Below are 18,043 nucleotides of genomic sequence, written 5' to 3' on the forward strand. Positions count from 1 at the left end.
CAGCCTGGTGCAGGGCTACAATTTTGTTTCTTGTGTCCTTTGACAGCTCTTTGGTCTTCACCATAGTGGAGTTTGGAGTCAGACTGTTTGAGGGTGTGCACATGTGTCTTTTTATACTGATAACAAGTTTAAACAGGTGCCATTACTACAGGTAATGAGTGGAGGAAAGAGGAGACTCTTAAAGAAGAAGTTACAGGTCTGTGAGAGCCAGAGATCTTGATTGTTTGTTTCTGACCAAATACTTATTTTCCACCATAATATGCAAATAAAATGATAAAAAAACAGACAATGTGATTTTCTGGATTTTTATTTCTCAGTTTGTCTCCCATAGTTGAGGTCTACCTATGATGTAAATTACAGACGCCTCTCATCTTTTTAAGTGGTGGAACTTGCACTATTGCTGACTGACTAAATACTTTTTTGCCCCACTGTATATTATGAGTGTGAGTGATGAAACATGTTTGTTGTTTTTAACAAAGCGTACACATCAGGGGATATAAACTGTAATTTTTTTTTATAAACAATATAAAGATAACAACAACCTAATAAACGTAAATAGTAAAAAACCATCAACAAAAAAAAAATTAATGGCTGCCGCTCTGCTGTTGTGCAGCCACAAAACGAGCCAGCATCACTCCGTGCTGTTTGACTTGCTCAGCCAGTGTCCCCTGTGTCGCCATCATCCTCCTGTGTGATGCCTGGAGGTCCTCTAATGTTGGGATTTCTATGGAGGGAATGGTAAAACTTAGTTTGTACTTGCATCTAAAGGCCCCGTCTCACATAGCAATTTACCAACGATCACGACCAGCGATACGACCTGGCCGTGTTCGTTGGTAAGCCGTTGTGTGGTCGCTGGGGAGCTGTCACACAGACAGCTCTCCAGCGACCAAAGATCAGGGAAACGACTTCAGCATCGTTGAAACTGTCTTCAACGATGACGAAGTCCCCCTGCAGCACCCGGATAACCAGGGTAAACATCGGGTTACTAAGCGCAGGGCCGCGCTTAGTAACCCGATGTTTACCATGGTTACCAAAAAAAACAAACAGTACATACTCGTCTTTCGGTGTCCGTCAGGTCCCTTGCCGTCTGCTTCCTGCTCTGACAGTGCCGCCGTACAGTGAGAGCAGAGCGCAGCGGTGACGTCACTGCTGTGCTGTGTTCTCACTGTATGGCGGCAGTCAGTCAGAGCATGAAGCAGACGGCAAGGGACCTGACGGACATCAGATGGTGAGTATGTACTGTTTGTTTTTTTTTACATTTACGCTGGTAACCAGGGTAAACATCGGGTTACTAAGCGCGGCCCTGCGCTTAGTAACCCGATGTTTACCCTGGTTACCAGTGAAGACATCGCTGGATCAGTGTCACACACACCGATTCAGTGATGTCAGCGGGACCTCAACGACCAAAAAAAGGTCCAGGCCATTCCGACACGACCAGCGATCTCACAGCAGGGGCCTGGTCGCTGCTACGTGTCACACATAGCGAGATCGCTACTGAGGTCACTGTTGCGTCACAAAACTTGTGACTCAGCAGCGATCTCGCTAGCGACCTCGCTATGTGAGACGGGGCCTTTAACTATCATGTACGTGTTTGTTATTTAACACTTACGGTTTCCGGGTAAATCGGGTGATGAAGAACTAAGGGACCACCCGGATCCTCTGGCATCACCGCCTAGGGAAAGATACAACACTTTATAGTACACGACAATCCTATCCTTTACGAGCTGTATGGACCTTTTTTTTAAGTGCAAGAATTACCGGGGGACAAGGCTTCACCCATGTCACGGAGTGATGCTGGTGACCCTGTTGTTGACGAGCCTGTCGTTGACTCCTGCTGGGGCTCTGGGTCAGCTGGGGCTGGAGAAAAAATAAATTATAACATTATTACATACCTGAGGTGCTGCACTGTAATTACTGTAGTAACAAATGTGCCGCCATATACTGGGCCGTATTTTGGGTCATATGATCAGGGGCCTCATTGTATGCAGGACTGTGCAGTGCCGGGTGTGCACGAGAAACACAGAGCGTAGCCGGGTGTGTCCGAGGCGTGTGGAGCCTAGCCGGGTGTGTACGAGGCGTGCCGAGCCGAGCCGGGTGTGTACGTACGAGGCGTGCGGAGCCGAGCATTATGTGCTGCCAATATACAAGATGGAGCACTGTGAGGTGTATACGTATATGTGTGTATACATGCCCCTAATTTTACAGCCGGGCGTGTACAAGGCGTGCCGAGCCGAGCCGGTACGTACGGGGCGTGCGGAGCCGAGCATTATGTGCTGCCAATATACAAGATGGAGCACTGTGAGGTGTATACGTATATGTGTGTATACATGCCCCTCATTTTGCAGCCAGGCGTGTAGAAGGCGTGCCGAGCCGAGCCGGTACGTACGGGGCGTGCGGAGCCGAGCATTGTGTGCTGCCAATATACAAGATGGAGCACTGTGGGGTGTATACGTATATGTGTGTATACATGCCCCTCATTTTACAACGGTGTGTCTGACGTTGGGTGCACGCCACCCAAAAACTGTTGGATCTGCCATGAATGTGCTGACAGTCTGTGCATACTCATCAACTGGGGAGGCAGCACAAAAATTGCCAAGGGCAGCAGAAACACTCAAAACGGTCGTGGCCATATGCTATGCTAACCTATCTTAACAACACTCACCACGATGTGGAAGGCTCTGTGACCGGATGCTGGCTAGGCGTTCACTGGACCTGTACTGCAGATCCGCCAGCTTCTTCCGGATCTGGGTACTGGAGCGCTGCACTCCAAATCTCTGTGCTAGGCCCCGACTGATCCTCCGCAGCACAGCCTGCTTATGGAGGACGGCATGTTCTTGGTGATTATGACACGCATAATCACAGGCATCTACCTCAGCTATTAGGTAACGCACTTCTGCGTCACCCCAAGGTGTTGCACGTCGCCTGGCCGCCATTTTGCCGCCACTGGGTAAAAGCAAGGCCGCAGCACTGTCCTTTAACACGCCCACAACGCATCAGCGCCGTAAACCACGCCCACGACGCATCAACGTCACCGCTACTGCGGCCTATATTGTAATCTCCAGGTCACACCGACGACGCTACTGCGTTCTAATTGTAACGCATAAGCAATATAGCGTCTCCGGTTGCACTGGAAGACTGGAGTGTTGGTGGGTTTATGTCTGGATATGTATGAATGTTTAGATAGGTATTTATATTTGTATGTCTGTGAGCAGCGTCGGACATGGGTGTGTCTGGGGCCCACCAGAGGAATGGACTCTAGGGGCCCACCCTACAGCTATATGCAAATATCTGTCATTATAGTGGAGCATCGGCTGTAAACTGGGATGTATAATTACGGTAGTTTACATTAATGTGGTTCTTGGTAAAACAAGTTATCACTGATCCATGGGCTCCACAGGATCCCCAGTGTGTCTCCAGCATTCTGCCCCAGTGTGTCTCCAGCATTCTGCCCCAGTGTGTCTCCAGCATTCTGCCCCAGTGTGTCTCCAGCATTCTGCCCCAGTGTGTCTCCAGCATTCTGCCCCAGTGTGTCTCCAGCAATCTGCCCCCAGTGGATGTCCAGCATTCTGCCCCCCCCCCAGTGTCCCCCACTGCCCCCCACTGCTCCGGGGGCCCCACGGCCGCCACCCTCCTTGAAGACGATACTCACCCTGCTGCCTGCTCCAGCGATGGTCTCGGCGTCTGCTCTGCACTGCATCTTCTTCCTGCTTGTGCGGTCATGTGATACTGATTAAAGTCATGAATATGCGCATATTCATGGCCTTAATGAAGCGGTACCACGTGACCGCACAAGCAGAAAGAAGATGCAGTGCAGAGCAGACGCCGAGACCATCGCTGGAGCAGGGTGAGTATCGTCTTCAAGGAGGGTGGGTGGGGGGTGGCCAGGGGGGCCCCCGGAGCAGTGGGGGCCCCTGGAGCAGTGGGGGCCCTGCCAGCAGGTGTCAGTGCCTGGGCCCACCGGAGGATCCTCCGGTTCTCCGGTGGGCCAGTCCGAGCCTGTCTGTGAGTATGTATGTGTATATGTAGGTATATGTGTAGATTTCAAAGTTGATGTATATGGATGTATATGTATAGATAGGAATACACATATGTATATACGGGTCCTTACTGCAGAAAGAATGAGAAACAAAGCTTTTGCAAAGTAAAACACACAGTTTATTAGACAAATCAGTACAATAAGTAAAACAGTGTATAAATGTCAGTAGTAGCCCACTATAAGTTCTGATGCTGCCAAGTAACAGCACCAGGACCGTTAAAATATTGGCTGTAGTTGTCTCGGCAGGTCTTCGCATCGTGGGTGTTTCTGCCAGGTCCCAATGGTTGAAGGCCTGCAATTGCGGGATTGTCTGCGCGCCATTCACCTAGCTGCACTTCCCCATTTACTAGGCCCACAGAGTCCACGAAGCCAGGTGGACTGTACGCCAAAGCATCGCGACGGCGAAGGAAGTTGTGAAGCACACAACAAGCCAAAACAACGGAGTCTATCGATTCAAGCTTCATGTTAATAGGCGTGTGGAAAACTCTGAAGCGATTAGCCATGATACCGAAGGCATTTTCTACAACCCGACGTGCCCTTGACAAGCGGTAATTGAAAATTCTTCTTTCCTCTGTTAGACTTTTTTGGGGGAACGGTTTGATAAGATTGGGATGAAGCGGGAAGGCCTCATCACTGACAAAAACAAAATTAAGGTTGCCTCTAGTCTCAGAGTTGGGGGGCAAGTGAAGGTCACAGTTGTTCAAACGCTCTCCAAAGAGTGTGTGCTCTAAAACACCACCATCGGAAACCCTTCCGTTCATGCCAACATCTACATTTATAAATTCGTAATTCGCGTTAACAAGGGCCATCAGGATGATGCTGAAATAGCCCTTATAATTATAGAAATAGGATCCGCTGTTAGGTGGTTGAGTGATCCGGACATGTTTCCCGTCCAAAGCCCCACCACAGTTAGGGAACTGCCAAAGCTGCTCAAAATCGGAGGCAATCTTTTTCCATTCCTCCTCCGTGTTGGGAAACTGCATGTAGCTACGTAGACTGTGGAAAATCGCATTACATGTCTCTGGAATTAGAACGCTGAGCAGGGGCCTTGAAATGGCTGAAGAAAAATGCAAGTCTTGTAGCGAGCGCCCGGTGGCCAGGAATCGCAGCGTGACTGCCAATCTTTCATCTGCCGGGATGGCAGCACGCATCGCTGTATCCTTCCGTTTAATCAGTGGAGTAATTCTTTCCAGTAAATGTTTGAAGGATTCCTCAGACATCCGCAGATAGTTGCGGAAATCATGAGGATTGTTATCCTGAAGCTCTCTTACAAGTTGCATGTGGGACAAATCAGATCTCTTCTGCAGCCACTCTCTGGTCCACATGCGACGCTTTCGTTTGGAACGCCTCTCTAGCATCCGTGCCTCATCTTGACGCCGAGCTTCCTCAACAAGCAGTGCAGCAAACACAACAGCACACTGCGCATTGTTCATGATGCTGAAAACTGAAACACATCAAATTATAAAAGATGAGAAAGTTATAAAAAAAATATATATATAAATAAATAAAATAATAAAAAAATAAATGCACTCCATTCCGTTACCATGCATGGCAGAAAACATGCTGTATGGGTGTGCACGCAGAAGACACCCCAAAAATGGCAGCCTGTGTAAAAAGTATATGTACACAGATAGCAGCCAAGCCCTCACTCCCTCCCTCCAGAGCAATAATAGCAGGTAATTAGTAGGTGCCCTTTAAAAATTTAGGAAATGAAAACGCATTTGAGACCCCAAATGATACTTACCGTGCACAAAGTATAGATATCCGAAAAACCGTTGAAGAATACAAACGAATAGAAGTCGCAGGCCGGAGAACTCTACAACGATCTGCAATCCACCACGCGCTCAGGAACAAAGGACAGAAGAGCTATCGTGTCATCTCATATGGCAAGGCCGCAAACCAATCAGAACGCAGTAGCGACCACCAATCGGAACTGAATGGGCGCGGAAAAGGCACCGCAAATGCACGCCTATTGTCGGTGTGTGAGTCGTCATCGAGGTCGTTGGTAAGGTGCCAAACACTGCGATGTGTGCTACCCAGCGGGACCTCAACGACCAAAAAAAGGTCCAGGCCATTCCGACACGACCAGCGATCTCACAGCAGGGGCCTGGTCGCTGCTAGGTGTCACACATAGCGAGATCGCTACTGAGGTCGCTGTTGCGTCACAAAACTTGTGACTCAGCAGCGATCTCGCTAGCGATCTCGCTATGTGAGACGGGGCCTTAAGAACACACTTTATTCACAGAACACAAAATATAACACACAGTTACAGGGGCGGGTCAATAGAAAAACAGCCCAGACATTCATTACAATAGCTGCAGGGGGTCGGAGCCTGCCAATATTTACTGTGGGAATTACAGAGGTGAAGGTGGGGGAGGTCAGAAGGAAAATATCTTGTCCAGGGGCACAGCCTGTGGACTGATGTATTTCACATGGAAACCACTATATATACATACACTGCATAACATATTATTGGTGCTGGGGGGTTCTGTAACAATGCTAAACTGGTTTATGAAGCAATAAACCTTTGAACTTTTGTTGGAACCTGCCTCCTAAGTGTCAGCCGTCGCAGCTGAGTGAGTGAAACCCCTACAAGGCGTTCCCAGTAACCTCCCTGATGTAACAGTAAAGTACTGTTGTTAAGTATACGGTGGGTACTGTTGTGAACTCTGTTCTCGAACTCCCTCCTGTGGTCAGGAATGGTACTTCTGTGAGTTCGGTCCGTGGACTCCCTCTGGTGGCTGAAATTGGAGCTGCTGGTCTTGAAGTTGCTCCCTCAGCTGCATCGTTTAAGACTGGGCTGGTTCCTCTATTTAACTCCGCTCAGATCGTTACTTGATGCCAGCTGTCAATGTATCAGTATTGGTTCAGATCTCTCTTGGATCTCCTGATGTCCTGTCTACTTCAGCAGAAGCTAAGTCCCTGCTAAGCTCATTTGTTGTTCATTTGTGTGCTGAATATATTTCTTAGTACCTGCTAAGTTTCTGTCCAGCTGGCTATCATGATATTGTTTCGCTAGCTGGAAGCTCTGGGTTGCAGAGTGGCACCACCGCACCGTGAGTCGGTGCGGGGGTCTTTTTGCTCACTCCGCGTGGCTTTTTGTAGTTTTTGTGCTGACCGCAAAGATCCCTTTGTCTATCTTCTGCCTATTTAGTAAGTCTGGCCTCCTTTGCTGAAACCGGTTTCATTCCTGTGTTTGTGCCTTCCTCTTAACTCACAGTCAATATATGTGGGGGTCTGCCCTTTTCCTTTGGGGAATTTCTCTGAGGCAAGGTGAGGCTTTATTTCTCTTTATGGGTAGTTACCTCTCAGGCTGTGAAGAGTCGTCTAGGCAGAGTCAGGCACGATCCACGGCTAATTCTAGTGTGTGTGATAATAGGATCAGGGTTGCGGTCAGCAGAGCTCCCACTTCCCAGAGCTCGTCCTATTTTTGCAGTTTGACTATCAGGTCATTCCAGGTGCTCCTAACCACCAGGTCCATAACAGGGTACCTGAGCTGGGTTACCCTGAGGTAGAAGGGAACCAGAGGGAGAGCGCTACAAAAAAGTGCTCACAGTGAGAGAGGACAATACTCCCCCAACATATGGATGGGCAAACCGACGCGTTTCAGCAAGCAGCTGAAAGCACACTTTCCCTGAGAAATCTGAGATTTTGTCCAATGCCCAGCTAAAGAAAAAAAAAAAGTTACCGTACCTCCTATGAGAGAAGGTTAAAAAAAAGATCTTCTTGGATATTTGGTTCAAGATATGAGACAAACGTATCAGCGAAAAGCAATCAGTTATTTTTCTGGCCATCAGGCACCTAAGGGGAGACATCTTTAGGTCAGAAGTCAGTGAATGGAGAGGTACAGAAGGTCCTACTGCAAGGAGATGCAGTAGTCAGGCCATGGTGCTACTGACTAGACTGGACCGTAGAAACCTTGCTGAACCAAGCGGAAGTAACAACAGGAGTCCCTCACCATAAAGATCATATTGGAGACAGCATCAAAGCAACTTATATAGTGTGTCACTGAGGGACCAAACTTCAGATAGAGGCAAGATGGTGGCTCTAGAGGACTACTGTGGTACCAAATTACTGAGAAGAAAGACATCATCAGACCCTTTGGAGGACTGCATGTGCCTAACTGATTTCTTTTATTTTTGTTTTGTTCTGTTTTTTTTTTTTTTTTTTGTTTTTTTTTTTTACAGAATAATCATAGTGTCTATATGGGAAGCTCACTTGGATGGCAAGCGCTCCAGAGACTCAACCCAGTATGGAAGAGTCTAATACTGGTACTTGAGGCTTGAGCTATAGATACGACCAAGTCAGTGGGGCTCAATTCTCAAGAGGGGCTATAAAGGCTCTGAAAAAGGCTAGGTTATAGGCACCACAACAAGAGAGGGCTTGGCTAACCACATTGTAAATGATTTTCACTGTGAGAGCAAACAAAAGAGGGATCATAGAGAACAAAATGATGGAAAAAGGAGGTGATGGACTAATGATACTCACCTGTCTGACATCTTCGGCTGCCCACAGGGTCACTCCCTACCTGACCTCATAAATTTAGTGGGGTCACGTGAACTCCGCAGAAGCTGCTATGGGAGATGAGCGTCAAGCAAAAAACAGCACCCTCTAGTTCATGCTGAGGACTCCCTGCACGTTCGAAAATTGTGGGCGTCATTCATACCACTTGCAAAGAAGAAAAAAAGGAAAAATACAAAGACAAAAAAAGCAGCAAGCACAATGCAGGCCATGTCTGCCTCCTACGGACACTAGGCTAAAACGGAGGTGCCTAGCTTTATAGCACACCTGTCAGAGTGAACACTTTTTTGTTCTGCCTAGTGTCAGCCTTCTAGTGGCATGTGCAGTGTCCCCAATGCTATTAATGGGATACACCAACTTGTTAACGCAGACTGAGAAGCAGGAAACAAAATTTAATTTATTCTAAAGTTCTTTTTTACTTACCTGTTGGTTCATAAATGCTACAACTTCCAGTATATTTATTCTGGGCATCAAAGCTGCAAACCGGCATATGCAGAGAAAACTGTGGGAGTGGAGCTCCATTCACAACTTCCCCTACAGACTTTTGCCTCTTAGAACTGATATATGAGCTCCTCTTTGGATGAAAAGGAATCAATGGCTCAACAAATGCAGCGCGATTCAGCTCTACAAAACTTTCAGGAGGAAAAAAAAACACAGTAAGTATTAAAGACAATTAATACTGTACATTCCAAAGATTGCCACTCTAAGGTCCACTTACCCTTCTCTAACACTTAAGCCATATGATGTAAGAAAATCTGTTGCTTCCTCGGTATCATGGAAAAAGAGAAGACGAACCATGTTTTCTAGAGGAAATAAGGTGGGTCTCTGATAGCTGATTGTGTAAGCTACATTCAAGGCACGCAAAGCATCTCTTCGTACCTGCGAGAGACACAGGGTAAGGCATTAAACTGCACCAAGAAATTAAATAAAAAATGCAAAGCCTTGATCAAATCCAGAAAACATCTATTACCTGTGGGAAATAGCAATGTAGTATGCAACTGTTAAGGTAAGATGCAGAACGGACAAGCTTGAAGAACCGGACAAAGTTGGTGCTATTTAGTGCAGCAAACATTTGGATGGCATACTTCACTTCTTCTGTGTTACGAACAGACTCCGGAACCTGTTGCACTTCTCTGAATAGAATAAAATAAAATAAATGTATTCACTTGGGGCATTGTCACAGTATTTCTAAATAAGATGTGTTCCACAAGTAAGAATAGTCAAAATAAATAAATAAATAAATAAATAAATAAATAAATAAATGGTAAAACAAGGTAATCATTTTTGGAACATGATTTCCAATGAGCTTTAACTTTCACTCCACCACGTTTTTCTAAGGACCACCACTGTGGCTCCAGCCAGCGCTTTCCTGCAAGCCACAGCTATGGCGCCCCCATCCAGTGCATTATAATAAGCAACAGAATTGTTCAGTTTCGCACATCGCAATTAGCCTTAGCATCACTTTGTGTGGCCCCAAGGGCTATGCTCTACCCATTGTATTCCTATAGATTACAGCTATCAGCAGAAAACAGCCAATGCATGATGATCCGCTTAGGTGGAACGCGTTGAGGCGTTTTGTTCATCTCTTTCTGATAAGGATCGGTTCTCACTCTCTGCCCTTATGTTTATTATAGTGCTTTGGAACAAAGCACTATACTGTTATTCCACCGTGGTAAACTTCTTCTTATTATAGTGCTTTGGAACAAAGCACTATACTGTTATTCCATCGTGGTAAACTTCTTCTTATTATTATTATAGTGCTTTGGAACAAAGCACTATACTGTTATTCCACCGTGGTAAACTTCTTATTATTATTATAGTGCTTTGGAACAAAGCACTATACTGTTATTCCACCGTGGTAAACTTCTTCTTATTCTTATTATTCAGTCCGCACGTAATGCGGCCCGAACCGCTAAACTCACAGACTCCAGTGAGGTGTCATTTCGAAGCCAGCGTCCCCAAGAGGTGTGCTAAGTATTTTTCGTGCCGATCGGATTTGTAGTTTTTGCGCAATTTGTGTTTGAAAAAAGTCTTTCAATGCGTTTCAATAGGGAAATTGTACCATACGTTTATAATGGGCTGGTTTCTGAGGCAATTTCTAAAAATAACTGCCACCTGGCTGATTAGCTCATTGATATGCGCAGTCAGACACAGTTACTATGCCAACGCCTATGAACTCTACATCAGCTCACAAGTTTTGTCAGATAATATCAGCTCTTAAAGTGACAGTACAGCACAATTCCAAACCACTATCTGTAGTCTTATGATTATTAGATGGAGGCCCGATTCTAACTCATCGGGTATTCTAGAATATGCATGTCCACGTAGTATATTGCACAGCCACGCAGTATAAAGCGCAGAGCCGCGCAGTACACAGCGCAGAGCCGCGCAGTATAGAGCGCAGAGCCGCGCAGTACACAGCGCAGAGCCGCGCAGTACAAAGCGCAGAGTCGCGCAGTATAAAGCGCAGAGCCGCGCAGTACACAGCGCAGAGCCGCGCAGTACACAGCGCAGAGCCGCGTAGTACACAGCGCAGAGCCGCGCAGTACACAGCGCAGAGCCGCGCAGTACACAGCGCAGAGCCGTACAGTACAAAGCGCAGAGTCGCGCAGTATAAAGCGCAGAGCCGCGCAGTACACAGCGCAGAGCCGCGCAGTACACAGCGCAGAGCCGCACAGTACACAGCGCAGAGCCGCGCAGTATAAAGCGGAGAGCCGCGCAGTACACAGCGCAGAGCCGCGCAGTACACAGCGCAGAGCCGCACAGTACACAGCGCAGAGCCGCGCAGTATAAAGCGGAGAGCCGCGCAGTACACAGCGCAGAGCCGTGCAGTATAAAGCGCAGAGCCGCGCAGTACACAGCGCAGAGCCGCGCAGTACACAGCGCAGAGCCGCGCAGTACACAGCGCAGAGCCGCGCAGTACACAGCGCAGAGCCGCGCAGTATACAGCGCAGAGCCGCGCAGTACACAGCGCAGAGCCACCCAGTATACAGCGCAGAGCCGCGCAGTATACAGCGCAGAGCCGCGCAGTACACAGCGTAGAGCCACGCAGTATACAGCGCAGAGCCGCGCAGTATACAGCGCAGAGCCGCGTAGTATACAGCGCAGAGCCCCGCAGTATACAGTGCAGAGCCCCGCAGTATACAGCGCAGAGCCGTGCAGTACACAGTGCAGAGCCGCGCAGTACACAGCGCAGAGCCGCGCAGTATACAGCGCAGACACGCGCAGTACACAGCACGGACACGCGCAGTACACAGCGCAGAGCCGCGCAGTACACAGCGCAGAGCCGCGTAGTATACAGCGAAGAGCCGCGCAGTATATAGCGCAGAGCAGCGCAGAGCCGCGTAGTATACAGCGCAGAGCCGCGTAGTATACAGCGCAGAGCCACGCAGTATACAGCGCAGAGCCACGCAGTATACAGCGCAGAGCCACGTAGTTATACTGCCCAGTCACGTAGTATATTGTCCAGTCACATAGTATACTGCATATCCCTGTTAAAAAAAAAAAAAGAATTAAAATAAAAAAGTTACATACTCACCTCCTGGAGCGGCCGGTATCTGATGGTTGTTGCACCTCCTAGAGTGGCCGGTACACGATGCTTGTTGCACCTGGAGTGGCCGGTACCCGATGCTTGTTGCGCGCTCCGGTCCCAAGAGTGCATTGCGGTCTCACGAGATGATGACGTAGCGGTGTTGTGAGACAGAAAGACGGAAGTGCCCTTAGACAATTATATAGTAGATTACCCCGCTCACCAAATCGGACCCAGAGTGACCCCGCCCACCAAATCGGACCCAGAGTGACCCCGCCCACCAAATCGGACCCAGAGTGGCTCCGCCCACCAAATCGAACCCAGAGTGACCCCTTCCACCAAATCAGACCCAGAGTGACCCCTTCCACCAAATCGGACCCAGAGTGACCCCTTCCACCAAATCGGACCCAGAGTGACCCCACCCACCAAATCGGACCATGAGGTGCCCAGCCCACCAAATCAGACCCTGAGGTGCCCAGCCCACCAAATCGGACCGAGTGACCCCACCCACCAAATTGGTCCCTAAGGCGCCCCGCCCACCAAATCGGACCCAGAGTGGCTCCGCCCACCGAATCGGACCCAGAGTGGCCGCGCCCACAGAATCGGACCAAAAGTGACCCCGCCCACCGAATCGGACCTAGATTTACCCTGCCCACAAAATCAGACCCAGATTGACCCAACCCACCAAATCGGACCGCCTGAGGGGCACCCAAGTGTGAAAGTCTTGCAGGGGCAGCCCGGGCACCATTCCAAAGCACTATCCGTAGTTCCTTCAGGAAATACCCATCTAGTTATTATAGTGCTTTGGAACAAAGCATTATACTGTTATTCCACCGTGGTAAACTTCTTATTCTTATTATTCAGTCCGCACGTAATGCGGCCCGAACCGCTAAACTCACAGACTCCAGTGAGGTGTCATTTCGAAGCCAGCGTCCCCAAGAGGTGTGCTAAGTATTTTTCGTGCCGATCGGATTTGTAGTTTTTGCGCAATTTGTGTTTGAAAAAAGTCTTTCAATGCGTTTCAATGGAGAAATTTTCCTATACGTTTATAATGGGCTGGTTTCTGAGGCAATTTCTAAAAATAACTGCCACCTGGCTGATTAGCTCATTGATATGCGCAGTCAGACACAGTTACTATGCCAACGCCTATGAAATCTACATCAGCTCACCAGGTCACAAGTTTTGTCAGATAATATCAGCTCTTAAAGTGACAGTACAGCACAATTCCAAACCACTATCCGTAGTCTTATGATTATTAGACTGTGGCCCGATTCTAACTCATCGGGTATTCTAGAATATGCATGTCCACGTAGTATATTGCACAGCCACGCAGTATACAGTGCAGAGCCGTGCAGTACACAGCGCAGAGCCGCGCAGTACACAGCGCAGAGCCGCGCAGTACACAGCGCAGACCCGTGCAGTACACAGCGCAGAGCCGCGCAGTATACAGCGCAGAGCCGCGCAGTACACAGCGCAGAGCCGCGCAGTACACAGCGCAGAGCCGCGCAGTACACAGCGCAGAGCCGCGCAGTACACAGCGCAGAGCCGCGCAGTATAAAGCGCAGAGCCACGCAGTACACAGCGCAGAGCCGCGCAGTACACAGCGCAGACCCGTGCAGTACACAGCGCAGAGCCGCGCAGTATAAAGCGCAGAGCCGCGCAGTACACAGCGCAGAGCCGCGCAGTACACAGCGCAGAGCCGTGCAGTACACAGCGCAGAGCCGCGCAGTATAAAGCGCAGAGCCGTGCAGTACACAGCGCAGAGCCGCGCAGTACACAGCGCAGAGCCGTGCAGTACACAGCGCAGAGCCGCGCAGTATAAAGCGCAGAGCCGTGCAGTACACAGCGCAGAGCCGCGCAGTACACAGCGCAGAGCCGCGCAGTACACAGCGCAGAGCCGCGCAGTATAAAGCGCAGAGCCGCACAGTACACAGCGCAGAGCCGTGCAGTACACAGCGCAGAGCCGTGCAGTACACAGCGCAGAGCCGCGCAGTATACAGCGCAGAGCCGTGCAGTACACAGCGCAGAGCCGCGCAGTACACAGCGCAGAGCCGCGCAGTACACAGCGCAGAGCCGCGCAGTACACAGCGCAGAGCCATGCAGTACACAGCGCAAAGCCGCGCAGTATAAAGCGCAGAGCCGCGCAGTACACAGCGCAGAGCCGCGCAGTACACAGCGCAGAGCCGCGCAGTATAAAGCGGAGAGCCGCGCAGTACACAGCGCAGAGCCGAGCAGTACACAGCGCAGAGCCGCGCAGTAGACAGCGCAGAGCCGCGCAGTACAGAGCGCAGAGCCGCACAGTATAAAGCGCAGAGCCGCGCAGTACACAGCGCAGAGCCGTGCAGTACACAGCGCAGAGCCGCGCAGTATAAAGCGCAGAGCCGTGCAGTACACAGCGCAGAGCCGCGCAGTACACAGCGCAGAGCCGCGCAGTACACAGCGCAAAGCCGCGCAGTACAAAGCGCAGAGCCGCGCAGTACACAGCGCAGAGCCACGCAGTACACAGCGCAGAGCCGCGCAGTACACAGCGCAGAGCCGCGCAGTACACAGCGCAGAGCCGCGCAGTACACAGCGGAGAGCTGCGCAGTACACAGCGCAGAGCCGAGCAGTACACAGCGCAGAGCCGAGCAGTACACAGCGCAGAGCCGCGCAGTACACAGCGCAGAGCCGCGCAGTACACAGCGCAGAGCCGCGCAGTATACAGCGCAGAGCCGCGCAGTACACAGCGCAGAGCCGCGCAGTACAGAGCGCAGAGCCGCACAGTATAAAGCGCAGAGCCGCACAGTATAAAGCGCAGAGCCGCGCAGTACACAGCGCAGAGCCGCGCAGTACACAGCGCAGAGCCGCGCAGTACACAGTGCAGAGCCGCACAGTACACAGCACAGAGCCGCGCAGTACACAGCGCAGAGCCACCCAGTATACAGCGCAGAGCCGCGCAGTACGCAGCGTAGAGCCACGCAGTATGCAGCGCAGAGCCGCGCAGTATGCAGCGCTGAGCCGCGTAGTATACAGTGCAGAGCCGCGCAGTACACAGCGCAGAGCCGCGCAGTATACAGCGCAGACACGCACAGTACACAGCACGGACACGCGCAGTACACAGCGCAGAGCCGCGCAGTACACAGCGCAGAGCCGCGTAGTATACAGCGAAGAGCCACGCAGTATATAGCGCAGAGCCGCGCAGTACAAAGCGCAGAGCTGCGCAGTATACAGCGCAGAGCCGCGCAGTATACAGCGCAGAGCCGCGCAGTATACAGCGCAGAACGCGCAGTACACAGTGCAGAGCCGCGCAGTACACAGCGCAGAGCCGTGCAGTACACAGCACAGAGCCGCGCAGTACACAGCGCAGAGCCGCGCAGTACACAGCGCAGAGCCACGCAGTATACAGCGCAGAGCCGCGTAGTATACAGCGCAGAGCCGCGTAGTATACAGCGCAGAGCCACGCAGTATACAGCACAGAGCGACGCAGTATACAGCGCAGAGCCACGTAGTTATACTGCCCAGTCACGTAGTATATTGTCCAGTCACATAGTATACTGCATATCCCTGTTAAAAAAAAAAAAGAATTAAAATAAAAAAGTTACATACTCACCTCCTGGAGCGGCCGGTATCTGATGGTTGTTGCACCTCCTAGAGCGGCCGGTACACGATGCTTGTTGCACCTGGAGTGGCCGGTACCCGATGCTTGTTGCGCGCTCCGGTCCCAAGAGTGCATTGCGGTCTCACGAGATGATGACGTAGCGGTGTTGTGAGACAGAAAGACGGAAGTGCCCTTAGACAATTAGATAGTAGATTACCCCGCTCACCAATTCGGAACCCGAGAGGCCCGGCCCACCAAATCGGACCCAGAGTGACCCCGCCCCCTAAATCAGACCCAGAGTGACCCCGCCCACCAAATCGGACCCAGAGTGGCTCCGCCCACCAAATCGGACCCAGAGTGACCCCTTCCACCAAATCGGACCCAGAGTGACCCCTTCCACCAAATCAGGCCCAGAGTGACCCCGCCCACCAAATCGGACCCAGAGTGACCCCACCCACCAAATCGGACCCTGAGGTGCCCAGCCCACCAAATCAGACCCTGAGGTGCCCAGCCCACCAAATCGGACCGAGTGACCCCACCCACCAAATTGGTCCCTAAGGTGCCCCGCCCACCGAATCGGACCCAGAGTGGCCGCGCCCACAGAATCGGACCAAAAGTGACCCCGCCCACCGAATCGGACCTAGATTTACCCCGCCCACAAAATCAGACCCAGATTGACCCAACCCACCAAATCGGACCGCCTGAGGGGCACCCAAGTGTCAAAGTCTTGCAGGGGCAGCCCGGGCACCATTCCAAAGCACTATCTGTAGTTCCTTCAGGAAATACCCATCTAGTTATTATTATTCAGTCCGCACGTAATGCGGCCCGAACCGCTTCACTCACAGACTCCAGTGAGGTGTCATTTCGAAGCCAGCGTTCCTGAGAGGTGTGCTAAGTATTTTAATAATTTGTGTTTGAAAAAAGTGTTTCAATGCATTTCAATAGAGAAATTTTCCAATACGTTTATAATGGGCCTGATTTCTGAGGCAATTTCTAAAAATAACTGCCACCTGGCTGATTAGCTCATTGATATGCGCAGTCAGACACAGTTACTATGCCAACGCCTATGAACTCTACATCAGCTCACCAGCTCACAAGTTTTGTCAGATAATATCAGCTCTTAAAGTGACAGTACAGCACAATTACAAAACACTATCTGTAGTCTTATGATTATTAGACTGTGGCCCGATTCTAACTCATCGGGTATTCTAGAATATGCATGTCCACGTAGTATATTGCACAGCCACGCAGTATACAGTGCAGAGCCGCGCAGTATACAGCGCAGAGCCGCGCAGTACACAGCGCAGAGCCGCGCAGTACACAGCGCAGAGCCGCGCAGTATAAAGCGCAGAGCCGTGCAGTACACAGCGCAGAGCCGCGCAGTATACCGCGCAGTACACAGCGCAGAGCCGCGCAGTACACAGCGCAGAGCCGCGCAGTACACAGCGCAGAGCCGCGCAGTACACAGCGCAGAGCCGCGCAGAGCTGCGCAGTACACAGCGCAGAGCCGTGCAGTACACAGCGCAGAGCCGCGCAGTACACAGCGCAGAGCCGCGCAGTACAGAGCGCAGAGCCGCACAGTATAAAGAGCAGAGCCGTGCAGTATACCGCGCAGAGCCGCGCAGTACACAGTGCAGAGCGGCGCAGTACACAGCGCAGAGCGGCGCAGTGCAAAGCGCAGAGCCGCACAGTATACAGCGCAGAGCCGCGCAGTACACAGCGCAGAGCCGCGCAGTACACAGCGCAGAGCCGCGCAGTACACAGCGCAGAGCCGCACAGTACACAGCGCAGAGCCGCGCAGTATATAGTGCAGAGCCGCGCAGTATACAGCGCAGAGCCGCGCAGTACACAGCGCAGAGCCGCGCAGTACACAGCGCAGAGCCGCGCAGTACACAGCGCAGAGCCGCGCAGTATAAAGCGCAGAGCCGTGCAGTACACAGCGCAGAGCCGCGCAGTATACCGCGCAGAGCCGCGCAGTACACAGCGCAGAGCCGCGCAGTACACAGCGCAGAGCCGCGCAGTACACAGCGCAGAGCCGCGCAGTACACAGCGCAGAGCCGCGCAGTATACAGCGCAGAGCCGCGTAGTATACAGCGCAGAGCCGCGTAGTATACAGCGCAGAGCCACGCAGTATACAGCGCAGAGCCACGCAGTATACAGCGCAGAGCCACGTAGTTATACTGCCCAGTCACGTAGTATATTGTCCAGTCACATAGTATACTGCATATCCCTGTTAAAAAAAAAAAAAAGAATTAAAATAAAAAAGTTACATACTCACCTCCTGGAGCGGCCGGTATCTGATGGTTGTTGCACCTCCTAGAGCGGCCGGTACACGATGCTTGTTGCACCTGGAGTGGCCGGTACCCGATGCTTGTTGCGC

General features: G+C 51.1%; 1 protein-coding gene across 1 annotated transcript in view; it reads right to left on the reverse strand.

Moving 5' to 3' along the window:
* Window positions 1-438: 438 nt before the first annotated feature.
* LOC143789272 (germinal-center associated nuclear protein-like) overlaps window positions 439-18,043 on the reverse strand; it is a 45,980-nt gene continuing 28,375 nt past the window's right edge. Inside the window, exons 7-12 of the mRNA XM_077278976.1 lie at window positions 9,528-9,690; window positions 9,276-9,436; window positions 8,981-9,189; window positions 1,759-1,857; window positions 1,610-1,672; window positions 439-724 (exon numbers count right to left, since the gene is read on the reverse strand). Coding sequence (XP_077135091.1) covers window positions 585-724; window positions 1,610-1,672; window positions 1,759-1,857; window positions 8,981-9,189; window positions 9,276-9,436; window positions 9,528-9,690 — 835 coding nt within the window. The 3' untranslated portion in view covers window positions 439-584. The remainder of the gene's footprint in view (window positions 725-1,609; window positions 1,673-1,758; window positions 1,858-8,980; window positions 9,190-9,275; window positions 9,437-9,527; window positions 9,691-18,043) is intronic.

The sequence above is a fragment of the Ranitomeya variabilis genome, unplaced genomic scaffold (assembly GCF_051348905.1).
Source record: "Ranitomeya variabilis isolate aRanVar5 unplaced genomic scaffold, aRanVar5.hap1 Scaffold_147, whole genome shotgun sequence".
NCBI lineage: Eukaryota > Metazoa > Chordata > Amphibia > Anura > Dendrobatidae > Ranitomeya > Ranitomeya variabilis.